General features: G+C 36.5%; 3 protein-coding genes across 5 annotated transcripts; 1 reads left to right on the top strand and 2 right to left on the bottom strand.

Annotated features, from left to right (window-relative positions):
- Window positions 1–162: 162 nt before the first annotated feature.
- Window positions 163–14,667, bottom strand: LOC140795398 (tRNA ligase 1). Of its 3 annotated transcripts, none has more exons than XM_073147935.1 (27): window positions 14,290–14,667; window positions 13,775–14,197; window positions 13,185–13,230; window positions 12,939–13,021; window positions 12,740–12,839; window positions 12,315–12,393; window positions 11,635–11,758; window positions 11,311–11,417; window positions 11,070–11,198; window positions 9,693–9,757; window positions 9,434–9,598; window positions 9,152–9,312; window positions 8,975–9,006; window positions 8,670–8,851; window positions 7,380–7,459; window positions 6,103–6,168; window positions 5,694–5,983; window positions 4,606–4,713; window positions 3,874–3,971; window positions 3,705–3,765; window positions 3,028–3,104; window positions 2,864–2,935; window positions 2,697–2,773; window positions 2,300–2,380; window positions 2,121–2,223; window positions 918–1,076; window positions 163–830 (listed from the first exon to the last, which is right to left on the bottom strand). In XM_073147935.1, the coding sequence occupies exons 2-27, from the start codon at window positions 13,864–13,866 to the stop codon at window positions 441–443; spliced, it is 3,027 nt and encodes a 1,008-aa protein (XP_073004036.1). In that variant the 5' UTR covers window positions 13,867–14,197; window positions 14,290–14,667; the 3' UTR covers window positions 163–440. The 3 variants fall into 3 exon arrangements, with proteins under 3 accessions (XP_073004036.1, XP_073004035.1, XP_073004037.1); XM_073147934.1 differs by having other exon boundaries at window positions 13,185–13,235; window positions 14,290–14,653; XM_073147936.1 differs by lacking the exons at window positions 13,185–13,230; window positions 13,775–14,197; window positions 14,290–14,667 and having other exon boundaries at window positions 12,740–12,828; window positions 12,939–12,947.
- Window positions 14,668–15,983: 1,316 nt separating this feature from the next.
- LOC140795634 (tetraspanin-8-like) lies at window positions 15,984–19,088 on the top strand. Its single transcript, XM_073148319.1, has 2 exons — window positions 15,984–16,611; window positions 18,430–19,088. Exons 1-2 carry the CDS (start codon window positions 16,111–16,113, stop codon window positions 18,733–18,735), a joined length of 807 nt encoding a protein of 268 aa, XP_073004420.1. The 5' UTR covers window positions 15,984–16,110; the 3' UTR covers window positions 18,736–19,088.
- An 896-nt stretch (window positions 19,089–19,984) lies between these two features.
- Window positions 19,985–23,549, bottom strand: LOC140794706 (very-long-chain aldehyde decarbonylase GL1-2-like). Its single transcript, XM_073146839.1, has 11 exons — window positions 23,376–23,549; window positions 23,066–23,280; window positions 22,719–22,951; window positions 22,410–22,629; window positions 22,020–22,141; window positions 21,499–21,755; window positions 21,288–21,395; window positions 20,947–21,153; window positions 20,730–20,840; window positions 20,482–20,655; window positions 19,985–20,375 (listed from the first exon to the last, which is right to left on the bottom strand). The coding sequence occupies exons 1-11, from the start codon at window positions 23,424–23,426 to the stop codon at window positions 20,220–20,222; spliced, it is 1,854 nt and encodes a 617-aa protein (XP_073002940.1). The 5' UTR covers window positions 23,427–23,549; the 3' UTR covers window positions 19,985–20,219.
- Between the last annotated feature and the right edge of the window lie 3,465 nt (window positions 23,550–27,014).

Here is a 27,014-nt window from a genome sequence, read left to right as displayed (position 1 = left end):
TGATAGACTTAAAAATAGTAAATATATAAGGTCTAAACTGCAATAGATGCCCTATATAAGAAATCTTTTAACCATAACTTGCAAAATGCATTGGAGCAATTGATATTGCAATTCAACAAATAAAATGGGATGCAGGTGCATATGCAGTTGAAAGGTAGATAGTAAGTAGCAAACAATTGTGCATTAAATTAACATGTAATCATAAAAGAGAAATTTTTACAGAGGAGTAAAGAAAAAAGAAACAACACATCAGAAAACATAAATCGATCTTTCTTTCCAAGAAGAAAAGATCGTAACAACATAAATATTATTCTGTTCTTTGATACCCTAGAAAATCCCTCACAAACTCGGCGGCTATTGAGGTGAAGGGAATAGGGTCATCATTTTTCTAGAACTTGAATTCAGCTCAACTTAGGAAAGATACAAAGCCGGGTGGAAAATCAATAAAAATTTAGAACTCCAGGTATGGTAACCGGAGGATCAATTGCTAGTCTTGTTGCTTTACCTTCCGAGACCAACTGCGGAAGTGTATTAGCTTCCTTTGGCGGTACACCCGGGGCCGTCCAGATGGTAGCATGAGGCCACTCATTTTTGGAACTTATGTTTTCCCCATCCACAGATCCAAGCCGCACTTCTAGAGCAGCCGTCTTGTCAGAGAAGTATAATGCGGTGAATTCTACAGGGACCTCCTGCTGGAGATGGATGCCATAGCTAGCAACAGCTGCGACGCCATGACTCCTTTTGTGGGCCAGAGTTACATGAACCTTTTTCAGATTGTTCTCCATGTTAGTCTCTTGAAGGAAATCTTTAGCTTTGGAATCCTTGGCCAACTGTTGTTTCACATGAAAGATCCCAGAGAGATGTTAGTTGAAATACAAAAATTGGACCAAAGATGAAAGAAAAGCCCGACTGATTACCTTATCCAGGAGGCTTACTATTTCTACTGGAGGCAATGTGACAGCAGCAAAAACAATGTTACCAAATTTCCTTTTCTCAGAGTCTGGTGTTTTATGTTCACCTTTTGCAACATCCTTCAACTGCTCCAAAACTCGTTTGACAGCAAAGTCAAAAGGGACCTGACGATGCACAAATTTTAAGGATCAACTAGTTAATTACCTCAGCAGCCAAAAGAGTTTTCTCTTTTACTCGCCAAAGTAATGGTTTCATGATTACAGATACTTCCTATGATACAAAACAATATTTACAAATCTCAAATCATAATGTCATATAGAGCACTCTTGAGATGACAAACTAATGTCACCAATTGAGAAATGCATTTAAAAGTGGCTCACCACAAAAATATACCATGAAACAAAGAAAGACAATGAAGCCAAAATGAGAGGCCCGATTGAGAATTAATACTCATTCTTGAAGAAGCCTATGGCTCTACTAGTTACAGGGAAGTGGACCATCTTAATATAATGATCATTAGGAGTTACAGTGTTTCATCTATGTTCAAGTTTCTGATTTATTTTAAGCCCAAAAGAGTACTCTTCTGTTCATGGGGTCAGCTATCTACCAAACTTACCATTGGGTAATGATGTAGCTTCCTTATGGTTTCTTTTTTCTTTATTTTCTGCTCCACTTAGAACAGAGTGGAGATGATTTGCAAACTGAAGTTTTGACCTTTTTGTTCATTATACCCAAGAAAAAACATTAAAAATAAGCAACGGATAATTATCCTATATGTTTCTCCAGAGTTATGTAGGACAAACTTTCTTGTTTTTATTCCTGCTTTTCTTGATGGCAGGTGCCATAAGGCATTTATAAGTACTTGTACACAAAATAAAAGAATACCAAGCTGCTATTTATATGAAGTTTACAAAATGGACTTTCATATGAAGATGAAGCAAGCTAACACATAAACTTAAAGAATATCATGACAGTTCATGTGCACTTCTGTGTAACCATAGAAAGAGAAAGTGAACCACTTATAGTGAGAAGGTTCACTTCTTTTTTAACAGAGAGACTCCTAAACATAACAAGCCTAGTACTTCCGAAAAAGCACTTGTGTATATTGCTCAGTAGTTTTATATGGATCCAGGATACATTTGAAATATTAAGTGTTGGGCCAAAATTATATTAAGGAACTAAATAGTGAATCAAAGATAAAAACCTACTTGAATTGCATTAAGGTGATCGGCATTTCCAAACAAGACTTCCCGCAGCCTTTTCTCCCATCGAGCCCATTCTTTTGCATATGATCCTTTTGAAGGTTCCAGTCTGTGTTGAAATTGTTCATTAAAATAAAGTACAATACAAATAAAACAACTTGAAATACATGTTAGATATTGGATACCTTCCATGCTTGTTTTGGTGAAGTCTAAAAAGACTTGTGCCTTCCTCCAGAATAGTCTTCACAGGATCAGGTAGTGAGTCCCTATTGTTAGCAAAGAACAATTATGTATAATTCTTAATCTAGCAAAGGGAAAAGGTAGGATATATTTGCAGTGTTGATGACTCGTCCTTTTTCTAACTGGATGATTAAATTATCCTTCTTTGCTATGACAATAATCACTTGAAGTATACTATACCTGCAACAGGTCTTTATTGAAATATAACATATATTTACATTTACCAGCTTTGTATAGAAACACATCAATTGGAAAAAAAAGCACGTAAAATCATTTGGTAAAACTGCATTAGAAAAAGAAAAATATCAGAATTCAGAAAGAAACAAAAAACTAAAGTTATACCTATCAGGCTTCAGCAAAGGCATTTTGACTAGTGAGCCAAAACGTTCGTATAGTTCACTCTCAAATTCTCTGCGGTTCTGAAAAGCATTCGTATTATGAGCTCGACAAAGTTACCAAGATGATGAAATAACATGAAACTTCAGCATAATAAAGTCTGTATAGCATACCTTGCCATCATAAAGGTGGTAAAACATTAGAAGAACATAGCCAGCATTGGGAGATGCCTTGTCCAGATTTCCCTTTTATAAGTAGAACAAACAGGTTGAGATAAAAGATAGAAAATAAGTGATCTAATATTCTCACTAGACAGTAGACCAGAGTTTGAAAATACCGGATGATTATCCCGTTGAAGTACACGGAATATGAAAACAGCCAGTGCATCAAGAGAAAATGGATTTGAATCAGTTCCTGAACACACAAAATCACTGATAAGAGAAATTGAACTGGAAAAGGAGTGTTAAACAATCCAAGAAGAATAGCTTCTAAATTTTTGTGCTTTAATAGGCGTAGTGCAAATCTAGGAATTGTTTTTCTATGAAGCTGTTTCTGTAACAGGGTTGGTCACAGCCATAAAATGATATCACTTAAATCTTTCATAATAGCTGATCATTGCTACATGCATCAGCCATTCATAAAATCAGTTCATCCTGATTCAATCTGATTCAGGCAACCAAACAGCCACCTAGTGAAGAAATATCAAATACAACAATATATCACTTTTTAATTCATAAAACTAAACTCCTTAAAGAGGTCTCTGACTGACATACTACTTTGCGACTATTGAGGAAAAAAATATGTAGAAAGTGTAGCAAATAACGAGAAGAAATAGCACTATCATATCTCCTTGAATTAGGACCATAAAACTCCAGATTTTTGCAAAACCTTTCAGTTAGATGACAATCCAATCTCAACAGTTTATTGAAGTACTTCAAGTTCAGGAATTCTGTAAAAAGACTAATAGATGAATCTGGAAACTGCCAAAATATTAGATCATGTAACATTAAGCACCTTCAGATTCAGGAACAACAGGAATGGCAGAGGCTTGAGTACTCCGGCACATATCCTCAATCTGCAACAAGGAAAAAGAAAGAAATATCCATTACCGTGATACTGCAAATTACAAAAATCCTAACAAGAATACTAGTTGTAATTATCAAATCAAAGAATGAAACAATACCTGCCTCCATACTTCTTCGTTTGGTGCATTTTTATCAGCTAGTGTTATAGCATATGGTTTCTTCTTTCGTTCATCAGCAACCTTTTGCCAATATCTTCCTGGAAAGATCCCCACAGTAAAGAAAAACGAAATTCAGTATCAAATGAACTGACTACCCTACTAAAGTTTTCTCTTCTTAAATCAATGATAGAGAGAGACTTGCACCCATTCTCATTAGTTCATCCACTGTCTATTTATGTATATGCCATCAAACAGTTTGTTTTCTACAATATCAAGCAGCATGAGTAGAAAGAAAATGTAAGTATGCAACACAATCTGATCGTTCTTATAAGCAACCAGTGACCAAAAAGTGAACTAATTAACCATAGGATACAGCATAGCCCATAGAGCATTCAAATTGGAGAAATGTTAAATTGTCTCGATTTTAAGAATTCTAAAATAACATCAGAATTCAACAGCTTGTATTTTTCACATGTTTGATCTTTAATAGAATTTAGCAGAACAGAACTACTTACTCTATTTGTTTCTCTCAATTAGATGAATAGGCAAAAATTAGAAAATTATTTCTTGGAAACCTTCCTAGTGATCTGGGCTTCTATCACATGATGAAAGAAGAGTAACTATTTTTCTGTTGTACAGACTAGTAGTTATCTCTTGCCCAATGCAACAGACATTCTGATTTTTTTTTGGACAAAACATTCTGGAATTAGAATTAATGAATACCAAACAAACCTTTAATAAGATCCCCCATTAGGCTATGCAGAGGGCGGTTATCACCAAGGCCTCCAGGAGTGCTCAGTATTTCTTTACATAGAGCTGATTTGGCACAGCCAGGTATGCCTGAAAAGGAAGTTACAGAGTTAAATGCGATGTGAGAAGAATTTAATACGAAATAGAATGTGAATGTTGAGAAATTTTTGCATGAAAACTAATTAGGACTAATAACTAAAAAAGAAATAGAAAAGGTCCCAAGGAGAAATCCACAATAAGACATTGAAAGCATAGAGTGTTAGTGACTTAGTGGGACGTGTAATAAACAATAAGATCCTGTACAGTAGCATTCCTAACCATGGGATTATATGGCAACTAAGATCACAAGGTCTAAAGAGTACATACAAATTTGTCATCACAAAGTCAGCTCACTGTGTACCATTAGCATGCATCGTATACCTATATGGAGGCACAATATAAGGTGTCACGGTACCCTTGTACTGCAATATTCGTCTAACAAGCAGTACAGCTAGATATGAGGTACTGTTGCAGATGCATTGGTACTATGACACCTCTGTTAATTACAAATTTAAGTTCCTATTCAAGGCAATTTAGTGAATTTACAGCATAAGAAATTGTGAAGCAAATCATGTCAACATTGAGAATTCCGGTCTGGACAACAGTCGTCTCTCTCTCTACAACCACCATGTCCAAAGAGTTGATGATGTGTAACAAGAGAAGAAATGATTTAAAGGGAGATTCAAGCTCCACAACCCAGCGTTGGAACCAAAAGTATTTCCCTTTCCTACCTAATGTACTTGCTATTGATGTATTTAGTATGAAGTAAGCAATCTAAATATCCCATTCTTCCACTAAAACAAATAATGCCAAATTAACAGATGAACAGAATACAGCCAACTGATGAGATTGTGAGTGAACTCAACAGAACAGCTAGCAATCTGAATACACATAATCTTTAGTTATTCGGCAGAAATGACGGCCACATTTTCAAAAGGGAAAACTTACTATTAAAATTTCATGCAAATATTAAAACTGTGAAGTGCAGCTAAATCCCAATGGAAGCCATAGCATTGAACAGTGGGATTTACCGGGGAAAAATATAATGAGCCCCTCATCTTTTGGAACCACATCCCTGGCTGCAGGAGCAGGACTTACAGGTGATACTTCCTTCTCAGGCTGAAGATCACCCTCTTCATCTCTATCGCCCAAAATAATGGCCAAGAAATTTTCTGCTCTAACTAAGTTACCAGCAGATCCTACCAAAACCTGGTTCTCAGGACTGCGTTTTGCATATTGCTCAAGAAATGGCTCAGCTTCATTAAGATATGTTGATGATGACAGCTGCTTGTTTCCATACTTCCTACGAATATAGACAGCCCTAAAAGTGGAAAGACCTTAATAAGTTGAAGGTCAAAAAGCACCAAGTCTGTTTAAACAGGGAACAAAGCCATATAAAAGAAGAAAATTTATCTAATACGAGGAAAAGCTAACAATTACCACTCATCCAACATTTTGCTAAGTTCCCTCTGCTTGTTAGATGATGTTCCCCAATTTTTCATCTGCCTGTCAATATAAATAAAATGGATTATGATTGATCTTTATTGTAACTAGATACATGTATAGCAGCAAGTATGAATGTGACCCATAAGGCTCAAAAGAAACATGATAACTCCAGTACAAAAGAAATCAACTTCACATTGTTGTCCTATTAACTGTGACTTTGCCAACCATTTGGTTCTTTCATTTAGATGCAATTGTTTTATAACCAAGTGGAACAGAGCATACCTCAAGATAGAGGGCAGGGCGATCCATAATCATCGACAAAGAGGAAGGCTTAAGGCTTAGATTAGAGTGAACCCCGTGGAGAACTTCCGACTTAATGCCTAGCCTCTCATCTTAGATAAAACATAAAATATAACTAGACTTCGCTTAGGTCCTGCCTAGATGAACTCCTTAACATCTCATATCATATTTTAATATGTAGATTGACTTTGAAATTCAAAATTATTGTGCATGTTAATGAATTAATGGATTTGAATAGCTTAATATAATTCTTAACAGGAATACATTAATATATTGTTTAGATTGTAGGTATTAGATTTAAATTCTTAACTATTATTATTTTTATTTGTTTATTTTTAAATTGTCTTGAAGTCTGGTACCCATCTAGACACCTATCTAGCATGTAGGCACTACATGATTCCTTGTTCGCCCGTCTACAACCTACAGTTTTTTAAAACCTTGGAAGCAAGCAATCAAGTCTTTATTGCCTCTCTACAGTGGAAACAAAAAGTCAGTTTCATAAGAACTACATAGAGGTTTGTACTTTGTAGTTCATATGATGGTAGTGTCAAGAGTAAGGTCCATTGTTTGAATCCCATTGACATACATGAAATTCTGAAATATGATATTAATGACATAGTTATAGTAGAATCCCAGGAACAACATATAGAATGTAATCTACAAACAGCATGTCTCTAAGCAAAACCAGTATCTCTATAGAGTAAAAGTTTAAATTATTGATATTTTTAATTATGAAGAAGAAGAGAAGTCAAATAAATATGCACTTCTAGTGAGGCTACCATAATTTAATCAGTATAAGGAAATTAAGAATCACATTTGTCCAGAATGACATACTGAAAAGCAACTCCCACAAGATAGATCATTCAAGAAAGCAGAGTCAAGAAATGCTTAAAGTAGTAAAATAGAAAAGTCCATTTTCCAAAAAACAAAATGCTGCCATAATAGTTAATTTCATAAGATTAAATGCATACCTCAGGTAATAAGTTTTATAAGCTGATGGGCCATCCTTAAATAGTACTGACAAACCATTTCGTATTAAAAATGTTCGTAACTGTGAAGTAAGAACAAGCAGTTAAATAATAATAATAATAAATTATGGTGCCAATAAATACCATGAGTAGAAGTCATTTTGTATCAATCATTAATCACTTTAAAGTGCAACAGCATAAGGATGAATCCCCAGATAGAAGGATCAACATGAAGTTACTCATGTAGGTATAGTGAAGGACCAACTAGAATAAAATTACAACCAAAATCCACCATTAAAAGATTTGTCATCTATCAGTAACCAGTCTTGCAGAGCAATGTCCTTGATTTATCTACTGATGAGTAGGAAAAGCATAATTCGGTATTCAATGTCACATAATGATAATTGTAGTCACCATGAGGGCAACTTTCCCCCCGTCAGCCAACCATCGTTAATGTCTAACTAGAAGGTAACAATTAAAATTGAACTGGATCAACATCTGTTATTTCCTTCAATCTGTTTCTTCATTTTCTCATGAATATGCCTGTAGAATTGTCCAGCATTTTACTATATACATGATCTGACGAGAAGCACCAGTTCATCTTACATAAGAAGCAAAAAGAAGAGAAGAATCGATGTTACAAAGTACATGAAGACAATATATTTGCACTGAGTTTAAAAGTACAAACTACTAACAGTGAGAATGCATTGCCCTTTGCTAAAAAGTAAAAGCACAATCAAGAATCAGGGTCGCACCTCACAAATTTATTTCCTTGCTCTAAATGGTATCTCACAAAAGCAACAAGGCTATTAAAGCCTGTAAATAAAAAGCATTCATTTGATAAGACAACTAAGATGGATCATTAATCAGCAAATGACAATCTACTATAGGAAAAATTAATATTGGTAAACTGTCTGAGCAAAATGTTTCAAATTGAATAGCCTTAAAGGCTATCGAAAATTCAAGGGTGATGTCAAGATTCAGTAACAAAAAATAATTTCAACATTATATTATTATTAGACTATAGCAAATAATTCATGCAAGCTTAAGGGATGGATCTAAAATACTAAAGGACCAGAGAAGGCCATTAGAATCAATGGGGGCTCAAGTACTAGAAAAAGTTTTGGTAGATAAGTGATCCACTGGTTCTGAGCAAAACCAAGTCCTAAGGTGTCATTACAAAGTTCTTTCAATTCCAGAGATACATAACATACATCATACTGAAAGGAAGTATATGAGTTTGTTGCTGCAACTACATTTCTCTGGGAATTGCATTATAGGAGCAAATCGTACCTTGTATGTCAGAAATTTCAATTTGACCATCAGATTTGCATCCTCATCAGCTAGACCATCTGTTTCTAAAGAATTAGAATCAGAAGCACTGTTGATACTTTTTAGCAGAGAATAACTGTCTTTTGTAAGTTCAGCAGCCTTCTCTTTGTTCACCTTGAACACATTTATGTCAACAAAGAACCCTAGCATGAAAAAATACAGTTTCTTAAAGGAAACAATAAGTCAATAACAAAAGCTGGTAAAGATAGGAAACCTTATTTCCAAAACTGGTGCAAAAAAACTTGTGAGGGAAAAGAATTTCTTACCCCTGTACAACGGCCATAATCCTTGGTTTCTCCTATAAGTATAACGAAAAACTTAGAATACAAAGTAGTACGGCTTTGTACATTTGAAACTTGACAAAGTAGGTAAGAAGTTCTGCATTATATCTTAAGCAGAGAAAATGACTATAAAATCAAGTGAACTTATTTGATATGACAAACCTCATCTCTTGTTGATATCGTCGAAAAACAGAATCACTATGGACATGTATAACCATCTTATAATATAAATCATCCTTTGAGACACAATCAATTTTGTGGAAATTGTAGTAACACTTAAAAGCAGCAGGGAAATGCCTCTGTCTCATCAAACGGACCATCTCCTGTTGCAATTTATTATAAAAAAATTATTGGCCAATGTTGGTAATAAGATCATGGGGAAAAACTTATTTCTTTATAAATCAACAGACATTCAAAACAAGATAGGCAAAAGCTGCTCCGTACCTGCAGTTTCATGGTTGCATAGTCTGTAGGATGAGCTAGTAAAAATTTAGAAAGAACCGACCTATCAGCGTTCCTAGAATTAACACCAACTTCGCCACTCCCAAACCAATCAGACTGGTGTGGGCACATAGAAGTCCCAACCTTGTCAAGAAGTGCTTTAATTTGCTGCAGAAATATTGAACATATCGAGATATGATGAAACAAGTGCAAACTATGGCCAAGCAAAGAGCACCAAGAACAGAAAGGATATGTAGCTTACCTGCTTTTCATCAGACCTGTTAGCAGCACAAATTTCACGCAGACTTGGTCCTAAATCATGGTCAACTGGAAACAAGAAAAAGTCAAAAGATTTAAGGATAGTCATATATAACGGAATTCAATCCATGCCACATATAACAATGAAAACTTATAGAGAAACAACTTTCGATTTTGTACATGTTTCCATTTTCATCACTTCATCCGCTACTTCTGAGATTGAATATGGACATGATAATTCTTGGAAATGAAGCAAGAAAAATCTGGAATACAGCTAATTTGTGATTATCATTGATTCATTACTATTTATGCAAATAGAGAAATGAAATTCCAGATGAGAAATTAGAAGGAGAATTTCATAAGCAGATTCTTTCCTTTGGTGTCCATCTCTTGGCTCGCCTCTTTCCAATATCCACTAAGAATGAAATATTAGTTACTCTCGAAAAGATCTGTATGAGTCAGAAAAAACTGAGGAAAAGAACAGAACATCTAGACCAGCCTCAATATAAAAACTCTCCCATGAATAAGTCTTATCAATAAACCAAAGTAACAGATACTAATATCAATGATCTTCCCAACCCAGTTAATGTCTTAAAAATCTATCAAATATCTATATGACATGGTTATCACTAAATTTGAAAGCAGAGAGCACGAAGAACAAGACACCAGTATCCAAATTGAAATTCCCCTAACAATACTTTTCTGCAAAGAACGCAATTACTAGTAGAGTGCATATAGTATGCACTATGCAGCAACACTATAAGGGTCTTGTGACAGAACAAGAGATTTCAAAGAGACAAAAAGAAGGCATAAGAAATCTAAGAAAAGAAAAGTAGAAAAAGAAATTATGACTTTTCATTTTAAAGGGGCATTACCAGGATAAAGCATTTTCCTCCAATTATTAATTACAGGAACACATACTTGATATCAATCCACTCAATGGTTTCTGCTAGTACTAATGAGAGGATATCATCAATCTCATCATTAAATTTCCCTTCTTATGTTCTAGATCTATACTTCCCCTTGATTATCTGCTATTACAAATGTTTACACTTCCCATTGATTATCCACTATATATATGTCTACTCAATCATGAATTATCTGCTATTACAAATGTTTACACTTCCCATTGATTATCCACTATATATATATATGTCTACTCAATCATGTTACAATTCAGGTTCAGACAACAAAATTAACTCCATAGAAATGGTGACAAATGGAAAATCTCTGATCCATTCTCATTGAGAATAATTAAAAATACATGTGTAATTATAGGGTAGGTTATCCCTTAGGTACAACATAGGAGTATATACATTAACAAAAATAAAACTTAAAACACATCCATAAATAAGTTGGAATGCAAACTTCAATACCATACCTCTATCTGATGGAGGAGGAGGGAAATCTCTCAGGACATTCTCCATGTGTACTGAGCTATCACGGCTTACAATACGAGCAACCAAACCTTCTAGTATCTCACCTTGCACCTTTGTGTGATCTTTCGAACCTGTAGGCAAACAAACAGGGCAAATAGTTCTTATTAGTTTTCCAAAGTCATTTCTAATCAGAGCAGAGTTCAGCATAATTAAAAAAAAATGCAAAATTTTAGTCAGCATTACCAGGTACAGAGATATCAGCTACTTCATCAAGAGCTCTGCATACAGGTGTTGCAGTTCCTTCTTCACACAATGCATCATAGGCAGCAAAAAATGAGGCGGCAGATTTCCTTGAGTAAGAGAGAAATTATTTCAGAATATTATACCAGTTACACTGCAAAGTAACCGTAAGCAAAGGAAATGAGGCCTTGAAAAGTGGTAGAATCACAGAAGTAGGCACCTCATAATGTAAGAACTAAGAACCAAAAGAAAGATGCCTTTTTTTAAGTTCTAAAGACGAATTCATACAGCAAATCTGTGTATATCAACAAGTCACCAAGTGGTCACCTTGTTGAGAACAACCAGACATAATTTGTTGGTAGGCGCCATTTCCTACAAAATGCAATTAGTTCTGGAGTGGAGTAAAACTTTGGCTTGCCATGACCTAGTTCTGTTACCGCTGTCACCACAACTGCACCAAAACAATAGGAAGGAGAGTATCATGAGATTATTAAATCTACTAGTTCCAAGGACAAGCGAAGTACAATGAGAGAAAGATCAATAATGAATACAATAAGAAAAAACAATGTTGAAAATATGTTCCTGACAGGATCAGAGTGGGCTCTGTTCACTTAATGGTATTAATCATGATACAGGTAAAGTGGTCAACATAACACAAATATAATTTCTAAAAGAAATATAACAGTCTTACTTAAGCTGTTACATTTAAAGGGCTCAAATTTTTTATAATTACTCACTTGATTTTTTTTTATTTTTTATTTTTTGGCTTATACAGTATTGTATATGATACATTTATGATTGAATCAAATTCAAATATAATAAGCAAAAGTTGAACATCAAGAAATTTTTTATGGCAAAAGATGATAAAATTTTGTGAGTTCAACTAACACTAATGACCCTTCAACTCAAATCTGCAGTAGGTGACATCAAATAGAAAAAAAAAAGATTAGTGAGGATATACCTTCCAGACAGATATAATGTTAGTCGAAGAAAGGGAATGCTCATACCATAATCATCTTTGGGTCGTTGTCCATGATCCCCTAAAACAGCAGTGACCAGCTCCATTGAGATACATACTCGATTTCTCTAGTAAAGAAAAACATATCAAATCAGCTGCCTTCTGGCAGTAAATACAAACTTAGGAAGGAAATACTTAGAAGAACTCAATTGTGGCTTCATATGTGAACAAAAAGAAATATAATATAATGTCAATCCTCCAGCAAGATATGTGATTGTTTGTATTTTAATCAGAAGGAAGCAAACAGTAGTTGCACAAGGGGGGCAGAGTGGGAACTGCGTGAATGTAAAGAGCACATAAATCATGCCTCTTGTCATCTTTCGGTAACAAGGCAATATACATTTTAGAATTTGATTCACTGGAAATCTGTATAGACAGAAAAGAACTGCTATACCGATAAAAGAAATGGACTACCTCAAGAAACTCATTAAACTCTGTTTGCATTCTTGGTGCCTCCTTGCCCCATGCCTCATGAAACATGCGCCCCAAGACAAAAACACCAACTGCAGTGTATCTACGGCAGAGTATTATACTCTTAGGAACATCCTGGCGCATACTCATGAACATTTAACTTCAGGAAAACATAAAACAGGACAATAATTGGCAGCCATACATGTTTCCAAAGCTATTTTTTGCATATGCACCACCCACATGACCCGCATACATAAAAAGAGATCCCGAGTGTTTAAGTGAGACCTGCAGAAATCCAATCAACAGAGAGAACGATGATATATCATTACAAACGAGTATTGTCTACACCCATAAGAATCTATGTACATTCATAATAAATCTAGAGATACCCACAGAGAAAATACAAGCAAGAGAAAATCTAAAGAAATAAACTAATGTAGAAATGTACCTCTATGGTAGCCTGGCCATGCGAGACCATCTCAATCATTCGTGTTCTGATCTGCCAGAGAGAAGTAGTCAGTGGATTCATTGCCAATGGCCTACAGTATCAGTCTAACATATGACATATGGCATACAATTTGATTGGATAAAACTTCAAAAGAAGCAAATTCATTGATGCAAAAGATGGGAAAGACGTCAAAATGTGGCATAGATAAACACAGGGTAAAATAAAGTAGTACTACGTCTGAAATTCCAGCCACTTTACATTAGACAGGATGAAACTAAATAAAGAAAACTCACCTTTGATGAGTTCCATGTGCCTAATTTTAGTATACATTTTTGGAAATTTACTTCATGAACGCTCTTTCTTATATTAAAAGAGACTGGAAGCAATGAGAAAACATCAAACCATCAGACAACCTTTATCTAGTTCATCACCAACGTATTTGATCTTTTATGACGTTTTCCGTAATTGAACACATTCAACTAATCCTAAGTCCAAAAATGAATAATTTCCTCAAAGAAACCACCATCCCTCTTAAATACACCACAATAAAATCTTCAAGAACGGAAGAAAAATCTTAATAATAATAATACCTCTTGGTCCGACTTCTCGTTCTCAAACTTAGGGTAGAACGTGGCCCTAATCTGCGCCTGGCCAAAGGTATTATTATCCACAATGAAATCATCCCCAAGAGGCCCCTTGAACAGCTTCGTCAACCGGCTCGTCCCCGCCTCCTTCTCCACCACCGTCGAGCTCCCACTCGTGTCCGTAGCCGCCGCCTCCACTGGCGCCGCAGCCGCGCTACCACTGGCCGTCACGTAAGTCTTCGGTTTCCAGACCCCCTTCTGATGGCCTCCTCCTCCTCTCTCCGCGCCGCCGGAATGCATCGGCAGCTGCGGCTGCGGACCAACGTTCTCCGCGAGGCTCATCCTGGAGACCCCATCGGTGACCTCGGCCTGCACCGATCGGCTGCCCTTCTCCTTCCATTGCTGCTGCTCCTTGATCGCGTGCTTTCCCTAAGATAGATACAACCAGAAACGAGGATTAGTAGCGTAAAGATAAGGATTAGAGTTAAAATTAGAGTTAGAGTTAGGTTCAGGGGAAGTACTCGGTGGGGCATGGGAGAGGAACAGGTGGTGGAAGAGAAAGAGCGGCGAAGAGGGAGGAAGGAGGAAGAGGGGAATGGAGAAGGGAAGCGAAGAGCCAAGAGGGCGAAGAGGAGCCGCTTTTGCGAGAAGGAAGAAGGAGAAGGAGGAGGCATGTAAGTACAAATTAATGGGTTTTTGATCGGGGTTGGTCTTCGTCCGTCCGTCAGTTCTTCTGCACGTTTCGGGAAGCCGAGAGAGAGGTGGGAATCGCGTTCGGATGCCGCCGCGTTTTTGGCGGCGAATGAGAGCACCGCCCAAGAGCGACGGATTGGCTCGTGCGGTTTGCTCTGGGCGCCAACTCCTTTCTCAGAAACCAGCCCAATAAAGTACGAAAGCCCAGCTCTATCTTTTTACTCTCCCTCGTTTTGTTCAACCATACGAAATTTATAAAATGAGGTAAATCTATCAATAATGCTCTACCTTTTATTTTTAGGATCATTCATAATTTACCATATAAATATTTATCTTTTTGCCTCTATATTTTTATTTTTAATACATAAAAACAACTCGAGTTAATATCACCCTAACAAAGATAAAATTAAATTTGGTTACTTTCAAAATAAAATTTTAAAATCTCATTTGATTTCAAAGTTAGTTCGCGTCTATTTTATCTTAACCTAAAAGTCGAATTCAATGGTATCAAAATTATTTTACAACTATATTTATTTTAATTTATTTATATGATAACTACATTAAAAAAAATTACCTATATATTTATTTATATTTTTCTCCAAATTTAAATCTCCACTGTCACGTCTATTAAATGTCCTTTTATTACATCTCTGCCATTTGGAAGATAGCCGTTTATGGGAAAGAGATGGTATGAGCCACGTGGCAGAAGCTGAATTGCCCCTTGCTTACCGCAGCCCGGCCCGACCCAGTATTGGACCATAATGCCATTCATTTATTGTGTTTAATTTTTTAATTATTGTATTTAATTTGACTTTTGTATAAATTTAATCATCCAATTCACTTTGTTCGTTTTTTAATTTATTTTTTCCATGAAAAATAATGGAAATATAGAAATTCTACATATGAATTTTGGAATATTAAATAGTTAGTCAAATTAAATGTCATCGTGGTAAACCACTAACAACTAATTCAGCTCATCAATTAATGGCTACATTTTCTGATGGCTGCCAAGTGTCAATATAACCTAACATTTTTGGAGTAAATTTATAGCAGCTAGCTGTCAATTTAAATTCAAAACCTTATTCCCAATATTAACATTTGTTACATATACGACAGGAGGAAAAATTAAAAAAATAAACTATTTAGTAGCAGAGAAAAATATTTTCAATATAATTATTATTTAAAATATTTAAAATATCATTTGATACATAGAATTTAGAACAATATAATTGTTGTTGAATAATTTAAGTCTCTAAAATTATCATATTATTAATTTAATATTTTATGTAAACCAGCTCTTCAAAAGAAAAAAAAAACAACTTTATAGAAAAGCTAATATTAATGTGTTTTTATTTTTATTTAATATGAGTGCTCTGTTTTATACATTAAAAATAAAATATAGGGTCATATAATAAAAATGGTGATAATAAAGAAATAAAAATTTAAAGTGCTTCTGGTAAATATTCCAAAAAGGAATATATAAAATATTTTAAAGATGCCCCAAGAATACTTTTTTTACTTTATTCTCGCGCACAAAGGCGTTTAGCTTTCTCGAATCTAGACTCGTCTCCTTCCTCTCTCCCATAACGCCCACTTCTTCTCTCTCTAGATCCGGTGCTCCGCTTACTGCTCACTTCCCTTCGACTGCCATGGTTCGATTCAGCAACAACCTCCTCGGCATTCTCAACGTTGTCACCCTCCTCCTCTCCATCCCCATCCTCTCCGGCGGCATCTGGCTCTCCCACCGCGCCGCCACCGACTGCGAGCGCTTCCTCGAGCGCCCTATCATCGCCCTTGGTGTCTTCCTCCTCCTCGTCTCCCTTGCCGGCATTGCCGGCGCTTGCTGCGGCGCCTCCTGCATCCTCTGGATCTACCTCTTCGTCATGTTCATCCTCATCCTCCTCCTCTTCTGCTTCACCGTCTTCGCCTTCGCCGTCACCAACAAAGGAGCCGGGTGGGTCGTTTCTGGCCGTGGGTACAAGGAATATCGACTTGGGGATTACTCGAATTGGCTGCAGAAGAGGGTGACCAATGTCGATAACTGGAGAAGGATCAAGAGCTGCCTCCAGGACGGGAAGGTGTGCAATAGCCTGCAGGAGAGGAACCAGACACTGGATCAGTTTATTAATGAAAATCTATCGCCGATTCAGGTGAGTGTGAGTTGATGGGTCTTCAAGGTGCGATTTTGGGAAGTGAACCTTGTTGATTTGGTCGATTTTTGGGTTTTTAATTGGAACTCTGTGGTTTTGGGAGATGTTCTTGTTTTCTTTGGCGAATGTTTGGTTTTCTGGATCTTAGTAACTCTTTAGTTATCTCTATCTGTCTTACTCGTTCTTGCCTGTTTCTTCTGATGGGTCATCGAAAGATGGGATCTTTCGAAGTCTTTGTTGATTCTGTCAATTTCTGGAACTTTGATAGGCGATCGCTTGTTTTTTTTTCTTAGCATAAAGTATTTTCTTTTGGTTGTATTTTGAATTGGAAATTTGGTTCTTGGTAGTTCTTATAGTTCTCGTGCGTTTCTTGATTATCTTTTTTCCCATCCGTATTCTTTACAGGGTTTTAGTTTAATACGATTCTTGAACTTATTATTACTTTTTTTTCTTCGCACATAACTCATAGTATATGGTTTGCATGTCATGGCTTCTTCATTAGTTTAATCAATCCTTTTACCTTGGGGACTCTGCCAGCCATATACTTTTTTTTTTTTTGTGTACAAATAAATGAGTTCTAATCTTTCGTCGAGATATTTGTTACGGAATAATTTTGTTGGTTCTCGTAATTTGGATTTCTCACTCGTACTTGTAAACTGCTGCTAGAAAAAAATAAATCTAAACTTTCTTTTCCATGTTGTGCTGCCCGTTTGTTTGAAAACGACTGCTTGTTTTCTCTGCTACATTTTGCTTGCAAGTCCCTGGCATTTGGTTAATTGATCGATATGCATGTTAAGGTTTTTGAGCATTCACATATATTAAAGGGATGGTTCTTTTCATCTTCTTTTCTCTCCTTCCATTTGAAAACATCATTGAGTAGCCTTGAAGTTCTCTAGACAGAGGTGCTTCTATGATGCTTTTTAATTTTTTCCTTCATAAAGTCTAGATTGGTCAATGGTCAGTTTTATTTAAGTTCCATATCAAAGACTGGATTGATTAATGGGTACCCACTTCTGGTCATATTTCATGTGATGGTCATCACTCAGATTTTGCTAATATAGAATTCAATTGCAAACTTTCAGTGTCTCAAATATGGCTTATCTATGAATTAATTTTATTCTTCGGAGCTGGTTTGCTGATTGTGCCACCTTATTTACCGAGCAATCTTTTTCCTACTTGAAAAGATGTGAAATTTTGGAGTTTTATTCGGATTTGTTCTTCTTATTCATAATTACTAAAATTATCCAGAGTCAGATTACTTTCCTTACGCATGCAAACCATGATTTTTATTTGCCTGAGGAACTTGTAGCTTGGTTCTCTTTCTCTACCTGGTCAACTGTAGGCCTGTTTTAACAATAATTTATTTGCATCTGATCTGTAAGTAATTAAAAGGCTAATTTCGAACTCATCCTACTTTACAGCTGTTAGGTATTATATTAGATATCTTAGTAGTTTACATTATTTCAAATGGTATTCAATGCCCATGTGCTTGGGCTCTCTTCTCCATTGTGCTGCTTTTTGTCTTTTCATCTATTTGGTTGAGGTCATGCTGGCCTTTTTCTTACGGCACAGTTGATCACAAGGAAATGGATGCTATTCGATGAAATACTTTGTTAATGGACGATTTAAATTAGATATAAGATTGGTTTCATACTCATGTATGTTGTTTATGGCCTTATAACTACTCTAATCCATGCCAGAGACAAGTGCATCTTCAGTTTTTTCCCTCCTTTACCTCATATTGCATTTCAGTATCACTGACATCTCTTTTGGAAGTCATAGTTACCTTTCTCTACCTTGTATATTTTGTTTGTGCAGTCTGGATGTTGCAAGCCTCCCACTGCATGTAACTTCACCTACACAAGCGAAACTGTTTGGGTTAAACCTGCTGAATTTAACTCTACCGATATACCCGACTGCAATACATGGTCGAACGACCAAAGTGCCCTCTGCTATGACTGCCAATCTTGCAAGGCTGGGGTGCTTGCCAACCTCAAGAATGACTGGAAGAAGGTCGCCATTGTCAACATCATCTTCCTCATCTTCCTCATAATCGTCTATTCTATTGGATGTTGCGCCTTCAGGAACAACAGGCGAGACAACTCGTACCCAGGGTGGAAATGAGATCTGTTTACTGGGTGATTTGTTTGGCCAATCTTCTTTCTGCTGCCCTGTATATCCTGTGCTCAAACTCTCATCTTTTGAGCATTAGTTAGCCTACGTACTTGGTTGCAGGGACTTCATGTCATTGTATGTTATGTTTGCTTGCTTACTAGACGATGTAGTGTTTCTCTGTCATAGCTGTACTTACATAGTTTACTATGGATTGATGTTTTCGCTGTCTGTGATGTCCATTAGTGATGGATACTTCCTGCTCTTGGGTGTTTTCAACAGCTTATAATTGGGTTACATTTTATTGTTTGGATAAAGTGACTTGGACTTGCAATATACTTTAAACTTTGTTGTTCTGCGACTCATTGAAAGCTTCTATAACTTTCTATTATGGAGTAGAAGAATGGCTACACTTTTGACCTTGAAGCACATAGTTTGATTATTTGGACTATAAAATCTGTGGTGGATTTGGTATTATAGCCTGACTTCCATATACTCTCTGTTCCAGAATTAGGTATACTATGTTATGCTGGCTTGAAGTTTGTAGCCCATGTCCTTGTTGCTTAATAGGGAGATATCTGATGGTGATTGGGGAGAAGCAGGGCAGTGATAAACGAGAACAGCAAATGAGCTTCTTAAGAGGATAATAAGTAGATTATTGAGTGATTATGTGGCATACCAGGTCCCCTTTATTAAGCACTGTGAAGTGTTGTACCTTATTTAGCATTCATCGGGCAGAGTATTCTTTGCCGAGTGGAGATATTTCTACTGTCTTATTGTAATGTTCAAACTAAGGGGAAGTGATATTTACCGAGTTTGACAGAGCAATTATAAGTAAATTACAACAACTATGTCCATGCACACCAACAAATATATGCAGGGGTATTTCTGTCATTATAGAGAATAATTTAACGTCATAATCATTGAGAACAAGAACAGAGTGTTCTGATTAAGCCCAAACTGTTCATTGTTCAACTGCTCATCTACAGAGAGAACTAATCATTGGGTACAAAAGAGATTGCAGACATGTTAACAAAATGAACGAAAGCATTGCTGTCCTTTTCTCCTTTTCATTCACCTACTCTTCTCTCATGCTAGTCTGTTCTGCTTCTTTGCAATTTTATTTTATTTTCCTTATTTTAACAAAAAAAAAATCAAGTTTAAACCTACTCTTTTTTAAAAAAGTAACTGTTTGTCCTTCTCTGCATTTTGAACAGAGAAACATCAGTATTGTGTTATCTGGAGATTAAACTCACAGATAGAAAGATATGCAATTTGCAGCCAATTTTAATACATGTATATAAGTTGTAACAAGCGAGATTGGGCTACAACATGCCATACTTGTGATGGTTAGCATCAAATATACTCTTCTGCAACTAATGTAATAAGCAATTCTTCATTTTCCAGTACAAATATATATATATATATATATATATTTATATATATACCCCTACTTGAGAGCTACTTTTCTGTTTTCTTCTTCAAATGCTTGTTCCTCACACTGGTGTTAGTCCATGCTTCATTGCAGCATTCCAGACAACATCAATCCGGTCGACATCGATAGCACCGACCTCGTGGTGCGTCCAGCCTTCCAGGCAATGGACGACGCCACCGGCATGACAAGCGTGGACAACACCGCGATCCACTGTGTACTGTTCCATTGCATCAGAAAAGAGTAACACATGTATTTAGTCAATTTATGTTTTCATCTGGACCTCAATAGAAGAAGTTAATGGAGGGGTAAGAGAGTGTGTTCACCTCACATACTCCTAGTCCTTGGACATCCTTAGGGAGCCTCAAGGCAGCCAGCTTTCCATAGGTGCAGTCTCTTCTGAAGCTGATGATTGGAGGGACGACGAATTGGTGGAAGTGCGTGCCCGGTGGAGCCCACCTCTGCTCCCTCGGCGACAACCATTTTCCAACAACCCATGTCTAATAAAATTATTTTTGTTAGAATTTAATTTCATCAAGATCATGAAATTGGTTGTGCTAGCTGATGTACATACCTTGCAATTTTTTGCTGCTTGATACTTTGTAATTTGTGCAAGATACTGTTGATACTCTGCAGGGGCTTCCTTCTGAATCTTTTGAAATCTTTCTGCTGATAGAGTCAACATCTGCAAAGTATCATTGATCAGACACACACAGACACACACACACACACACACACACACACATATATATATATATATACAAAGTGGTGATTCAAATGAGTGTTCTTACCAAGACTTTGATCTTTTTCCTGCAAAGGTACAGAGCAATGGCTCTTCCAAGCTTGGATGTAGCTCCAGTGAGGAAGACTTCTTGCACATTGCTTGGGATTTCATTGAGGATAACTGCTGCTGTTAAGGTGTTTCCATGGACCACTCTCACTCTCAGATCTGGGTGCTTGTTTACAAAGAGGGTTCCACCTCCATTTAGTGCTTCATTCTGTAACAAAAGGTACTCTTACTATTACTTTAAACTTGTATTCCTCTTAGCTACTTATATCATGATAAATAACAATCACATATCACAAGATTTTAGAGCATAGTAACAACGTGTTCTCGTAAGTCTTAACTAACCTTGTTTAATGCTGCAAGACTAAGTACCTTGACTCCAATCTTATCTGCTCTTAGTATCGCTAGCTCGATCTGTTCATTGATGCCATCTCTAGCAAATGGCAAGAAATACTGCGATCGAGCATATGATAATCGTAAACCAGTAGTTATAAGCTATAACATGCAAGCATTCATCAAGGAAGTTATATTAAGGCATAAGGAATCAACCACAAACCTGAAATCCATATCTAGGAACTGTCCATGTTTGATGCAGTCTACCCCTTAGGTTGTAGAAGGTGACCAAGAAGGTCTTGGACAAAGCCCACATGAGGAGCATGCATACGAAAGCACCAGGCCAAAGTGGCAATAGAATTAGGTTAGCTGCAAATGGCATTGAGCTGACTGATCGAAAGACGAATGACACATGCAGGGAGGAGATCACGTCGACCACATGAGCGAGGAATACAAAATCAGGAACTTGGTCATTTTTACCTAGATCAGCAGCATGGCATAATTTTCGTTATGTACTGTGTAAAAAACAAGCATAAGATAAACACCAACTAAAAGTAATCTTCTGTAACCAATGGTTATAGGATAGATGCAGTCGAAAGTTTTTAAGTAATCTATGCTATGATCAAATTTCAGGTTATGAATAAGTTAGAATCATAATCTTTCAATTGATCAGCTTAGTGGCTGAGAACTGTTCACTGCAATTTAGAGCTTCTTTTTATTCATGTATGCCAAGTTCCCCGATACCTGAACTTATCTCCTTCTGCAACTCCCAGGACTTGACATTGAGTGTCCCTCCCAATGCATCAAACAGAGGCATAAAGAGGCAGAAGTTGGAGTTCTTCTCCTTGTGATGAAGGGTGTGATACCTGCATACACAAACAGCTACTTCAATTGCACATTTCTCAGTGTTTTAGCCCAAGTATGCAGGTAAATGCATGAGTTTTGACAAAGAAAATTTGATCCCAGTAGCATGAAAAATCCGGCAGTGCCAAAAAATTTCTATCTTTTAGCACTTGAATCATGTTCATTTTATGAATGTCCACATCCATATATATTTGATTATTGATTATGAAATATAACTACATATATGATATATGCATGTGAACAAGTGTGAGCAAAAGTATGGTCACTCACACAGGGCTATAAATGAGGTATTTAAGCACTGGAATGGCCTCAAACACCTTATGATGGACCACCTCCACATTGCTATGACCCATGCACCTCATGAAGTCAAATATGATGATGTGGCTATATAGCAAGCCAATAGAACCAGATCCAATCAAGAAGGCTCCAAGAATTGGACCACCCATTATCAATGTCAGAATGATGTGCTCTAAAGGTGTAGCAAATCCAGCTAACCATATCAAAGAAAACAAAAATTAAGAGGATTACACAACAGTGCATCATTTCAAAAGGATGTTGGTGGTGTTTAGTTCTCTATACCTGTGAAGGGCTGCAGAACTGCAGAGGAGTGGTGAATCCTATGGTAATGAGTGAAGAGAAAACCTTTATGTAAGCATCTATGCACCAAATAGAACAGTGGCTCTGAGAGACCCACATGGAGGATTAGAGCAACAATGCATCCTCTTATGTCCCAGAGTGGGAGGTCACCTAAGGATGGCATTATATTCAAGAACATGACTCCAATGAAAGCTTGCAGGATGAGAAAGTTGTCCCTGGAGGGGAGAGAGAGAGAGAGAGAGAGAGAGATAAATTTAAGATTTGATCAAATACATAACAACTTTGGTCCCAAACTAAAGGTGTTTGATGGAATGCACGCAGTGGTCTACCAGTCCCACTCTTCGTCGATCTGCTTGAAGTCGACGCCATCTTTGATCACCCTGCGTCGCCGAGTTAAGAAGAGCATGTTGCTGAAGGAGAACCATAGCTGGTGAACTAGTCCTCTTAGGCCACAGAGGATTAAGATGTGAAGGTACCAAGTCTCTACTATCCCTTCTCTCCATGAGTGCACAGCCTTGGCTACAAGAGGCCCATATAAGAGATACTGCACTCAAAACCAACAACTGAATCAGATACTTATCCATTTAGCCTTGCTATATGTAACCTAGTGGTATAATCACATGCAAAGAAACTCCATGCCTTGTATTTGCCAAAGCTATCCCAAGGCCACGAAGACAAAGGAGGAGCCATTTCTTCTTCCACCTCGAGACAGATAGCTTTCTTGTCTTGTGAAATGAGTAGTTCACTCTTTATATATGTGTATGTGCGTAAGAGGTAACGTATATGAAAAGGAGATGGAAAACAGATATATAGAGTGAAGAAAGAAGAGAAACTTTTCTTATTGCTTTGTCTTGACTCAATATAGCAAAGCCCATACGTATGGTGCTGACCATCTTAAGATCACAAGCATTAAAAATTGCACCTCACATTCACTACTCTTCGCCGTAGGCTTGTCAGTCAACATATCACGAGGGTGACACCCAAGATACCCTTCTGTGAATTAAGAGGAAGATCCTCTCCCCAGTTCATACATATCACACACATAGCTGGCCTTCGTGGCTGCTATTTTTTCTTGAAATTATATTGCCCACCTAATTAATGTAGGAATAACCTACCATCTAAGTCTCCACTTGGTTTCTTGATCAGGGAGTCTTAATGCCTTATCTTATTCTTGTTTTGACCTCCTAACTAGAGTTAATAAATCTCACCAAATTGGTATTATCGGATTTTTCTTTTCGCACAATTGATTGGCCTAGATGTCTAAAATGCCTTCAACTTGTCATTTTAGTTTATCTTTTTTAATTTTGTAATAAATCATCTTTACATTAGCTTATCCTACTGTAGCGACCAAGAACAAATTGTGCTTAATGGACAAGAATTTTTGCACCTATGAACATATAATAGTGTATTTATATATCTGCCACTTCTTTTTTCTCTCTCTTTGTTTTTCAGTGTAGGGCCTTCAAAGACTGAGAGCTTGGATCACATCCAACCATTCACTTGTTGATGCAATTTGAGAATATGCATTGCTAATAAGTTCGATCATCTCACGAAACAGCGAAATTAAATGTAGATATAAATGCTGGCCACTCACAAGAAGATCAGTTAGAATAGGTAAGCTGTCTTAGTTAACGAAGATAACATATTTTCTACAAAATAAAAGATTAGATCAGATATTAGTAAAAGTTCTTCTAAATGAGTTCTTCTGCAAGATGTGTGTATTCCATTAAGAAAGTTGACTCAATTAAATTGAGAATAAAATCTTGAACATGGTGGTCCTTGTACCTAGAGTTGACTGAGAAATACCTCTTAAAAACATAGCAGGTTAGCTGATCTACCTCATCAACATACCTTCTAACATTTCTTTAGTTTTAAAAATATTCTTTTGATTTCTAACATCTCAAGTCTAAGTTATTCTGATACTAACGTAAGCCGTCACGTAATCTTACGATCATAGATAAGCATTTAGATAAGGAGATATACCTAGACAAGACTTCAGATTATCTACACATCTTTTTCGTGTGCTTAACAAGACTTCTAAATCCTAAAGCTCGCTAGGATTTGTTCAAGGAGTGCATACTATCTATCTAAATAGGAAGTAATGAATACCAGCCATGCTAGTGGCTTTATATTTATCAAACCATACTACTTCCGATGATGACTGCCACCAGGAGACTTCACAAATAATTTGATGATGACGATAATTGGAGTGCAAGTAAGTTTAACAGCAACAGAGCATGTGTGTGTGAGTGAGAGAGAGAGAAGGATTAGGGATTGACCCCAATTCAGTTTTGCGTTTTGATGGGTATAGGTAACTCCAGTTGTGCCAGAAAGCTTAAATTAGCGAGATAAGAGTTTAATAGAAATTTGTGATCAATCATGCGAATAATGGTCTTTAGCATGTCTATTGGCAGTTTTGTATTCTGAGAAATAAGTAGCTCAAATTAAGTGATTGGTTCCAATTCTATTAAATTAGCATGTCTATCTAATGTTTCTGATCCTATTACATTAGCAGGTTAAATTAGGAAGAGTGTGGTTAAACCAAGTATATTTTATGAACATATGATTAGAATACCAAAGATGTAATTTTGTAGCAGGATATTAGCTTAAGATTTTGATGTTGGCTTCCGCTCCTGTCATACTTACTTTGATGCAGGAGCCATTATTGAGGTAGTTGTTTGTTGAAGTATTTTTCAATATCATCACTTGAATGCAGTAGTTGGTTCCTCAAGTGGGCCAGGTCATTAATTTGAAGTTTAGCCCAAATCCTTGTCAAATTCAAACATTCCGTGGACAAAAGTGTAGGATAATAATAACTGACTTCAAGCAACATCTCAACTTCAATTATTACTAAACCATAGTAGATTGGTTTCAGATTAGGCACAGTTTGTTGACTTGTTCATGTTGTGTTTTGCCAAATTTTTGTCTACAGACCTTCAGATGTCAAGACACACTCCTCTACCATACATTTTATTAATCATGTTTTCTAAGAAAGATAAGATCTCAGGTTATATGTCACATTGTGGCTTCTCCATAAGAAGTTCAGATAAGATGAACCTATAAAATTATGACTAAGAATGTCATCTTAATTTTCTTGATCTTTTAATGCACCAGAGTTTTATCAAAAATCTCATAAATCTTATCCAGAACTATTATAATCTTCGGACACGCTGAAACTGAACACATCTGGAGCTGAATGTAAGTCTGAACTTTTCGGAGTATACTTTACAACTGACATAAGGGCAAGAAATTACTTAACTTGAGTATGTGGTAACTCAAACAGTTTGTCAAAACATATGCTTCACCATTTATTCATTTTGTGGAGAGTGAATTGACCAATTTTTTTGTTGTTGGAGCTGTCAACTCCTAACTGCAAGACTAACTGCAAGACTGCTAATAATTGAGTTCATAAGTAGAAAGAAGGTGTAATACGGAGGCATTAGCAGACCTCAGACCTACTTCTTGTCTTCTCACAGAATACAAGTCAAATGCTTATAAAACAAACTTAACTCTAGAAGTAGTTGGTTAGTTTGGTCACACTGAACTTGACTTCAAATCAGTCTGCATTATTCCTTTATTCGATTTCAGTTTTTATCATAGACCTCCCCTGAGATTTGCAGCTATTATAAAGATCCTTGTGGTTTTCTACGATAACTAAGTTTTTTACGGTTTGCAATTCTTAGAATTACTTCTTACGGTTTCAAGCCGCAGTGAATGATCCTTACTTACTTGCTGATATTGGTGAGAATCATAATGACTGCTCCACAAGATAGTGCAGGACAAACTAATCCACTGTTAGAGTTAAAATTCCACTTCAAGGAGTACACTCTTAATGTCAAAACTCAAAACAATCCATTGGTATTTGCCAAATTTTCATATTCTTTCTGTTAGTTAAAGAGGCAGCTAGATTTGATTATGACTGCATTGTCTTGTTCAAACTGTGCTGCAACTATGTTGGCTTATTATCTGCTTCAGTGTTGTCCTTCTACAGTTATGACTTATACAACATACTGATGAATTCCAGCTCACTATGCTATAACGAGTTCAGTTGCCAGACAATTAACCAAAACTGGCAGAACATGCAATGCATGAGGATTATCACAGAAAAGTTGGCTGCCGATAGCGACGATACAATCTTAAATAGATAATAAGATACCTCAATGCCATTCAAATTTCTTCCATTGCTCAGGGATCCCTCTGCATATAATTTGCTTGTATTGCATAAATCATTCTCCAGACTGGTTTTGTTGTGTTTGTCCCCACTACATATTGGCTCAT

The sequence above is a fragment of the Typha latifolia genome, chromosome 9, assembly GCF_019914945.1.
Source record: "Typha latifolia isolate L0001 chromosome 9, TyphaL0001v2, whole genome shotgun sequence".
NCBI lineage: Eukaryota > Viridiplantae > Streptophyta > Magnoliopsida > Poales > Typhaceae > Typha > Typha latifolia.
The sequence above is the reverse complement of the archived record's forward strand: the minus strand, read 5'-3'. Positions and strand labels throughout refer to the sequence as shown.

Excerpts from the sequence above, each read along its gene's own strand:
- LOC140795398 (XM_073147934.1), bottom strand. The coding sequence starts at position 14,442 with ATGCCTCCTCCTTCTCCTTCTTCCTTCTCGCAAAAGCGGCTCCTCTTC. Across the intron at positions 13,236-13,774 it reads ACGAGAAGTCGGACCAAGAG|ATCAGAACACGAATGATTGA; the intron begins GTATTATTATTA and ends TCTCTCTGGCAG. Across the intron at positions 12,394-12,739 it reads AGTTTAATGAGTTTCTTGAG|AGAAATCGAGTATGTATCTC; the intron begins GTAGTCCATTTC and ends TTTCTTTACTAG.
- LOC140794706 (XM_073146839.1), bottom strand. The coding sequence starts at position 23,426 with ATGGCTCCTCCTTTGTCTTCGTGGCCTTGGGATAGCTTTGGCAAATAC. Across the intron at positions 20,656-20,729 it reads AAGCAGCAAAAAATTGCAAG|ACATGGGTTGTTGGAAAATG; the intron begins GTATGTACATCA and ends TAATTTTATTAG. Across the intron at positions 20,376-20,481 it reads AAGGACTAGGAGTATGTGAG|TACACAGTGGATCGCGGTGT; the intron begins GTGAACACACTC and ends GCAATGGAACAG.
- LOC140795634 (XM_073148319.1), top strand. The coding sequence starts at position 16,111 with ATGGTTCGATTCAGCAACAACCTCCTCGGCATTCTCAACGTTGTCACC. Across the intron at positions 16,612-18,429 it reads AAAATCTATCGCCGATTCAG|TCTGGATGTTGCAAGCCTCC; the intron begins GTGAGTGTGAGT and ends TTGTTTGTGCAG.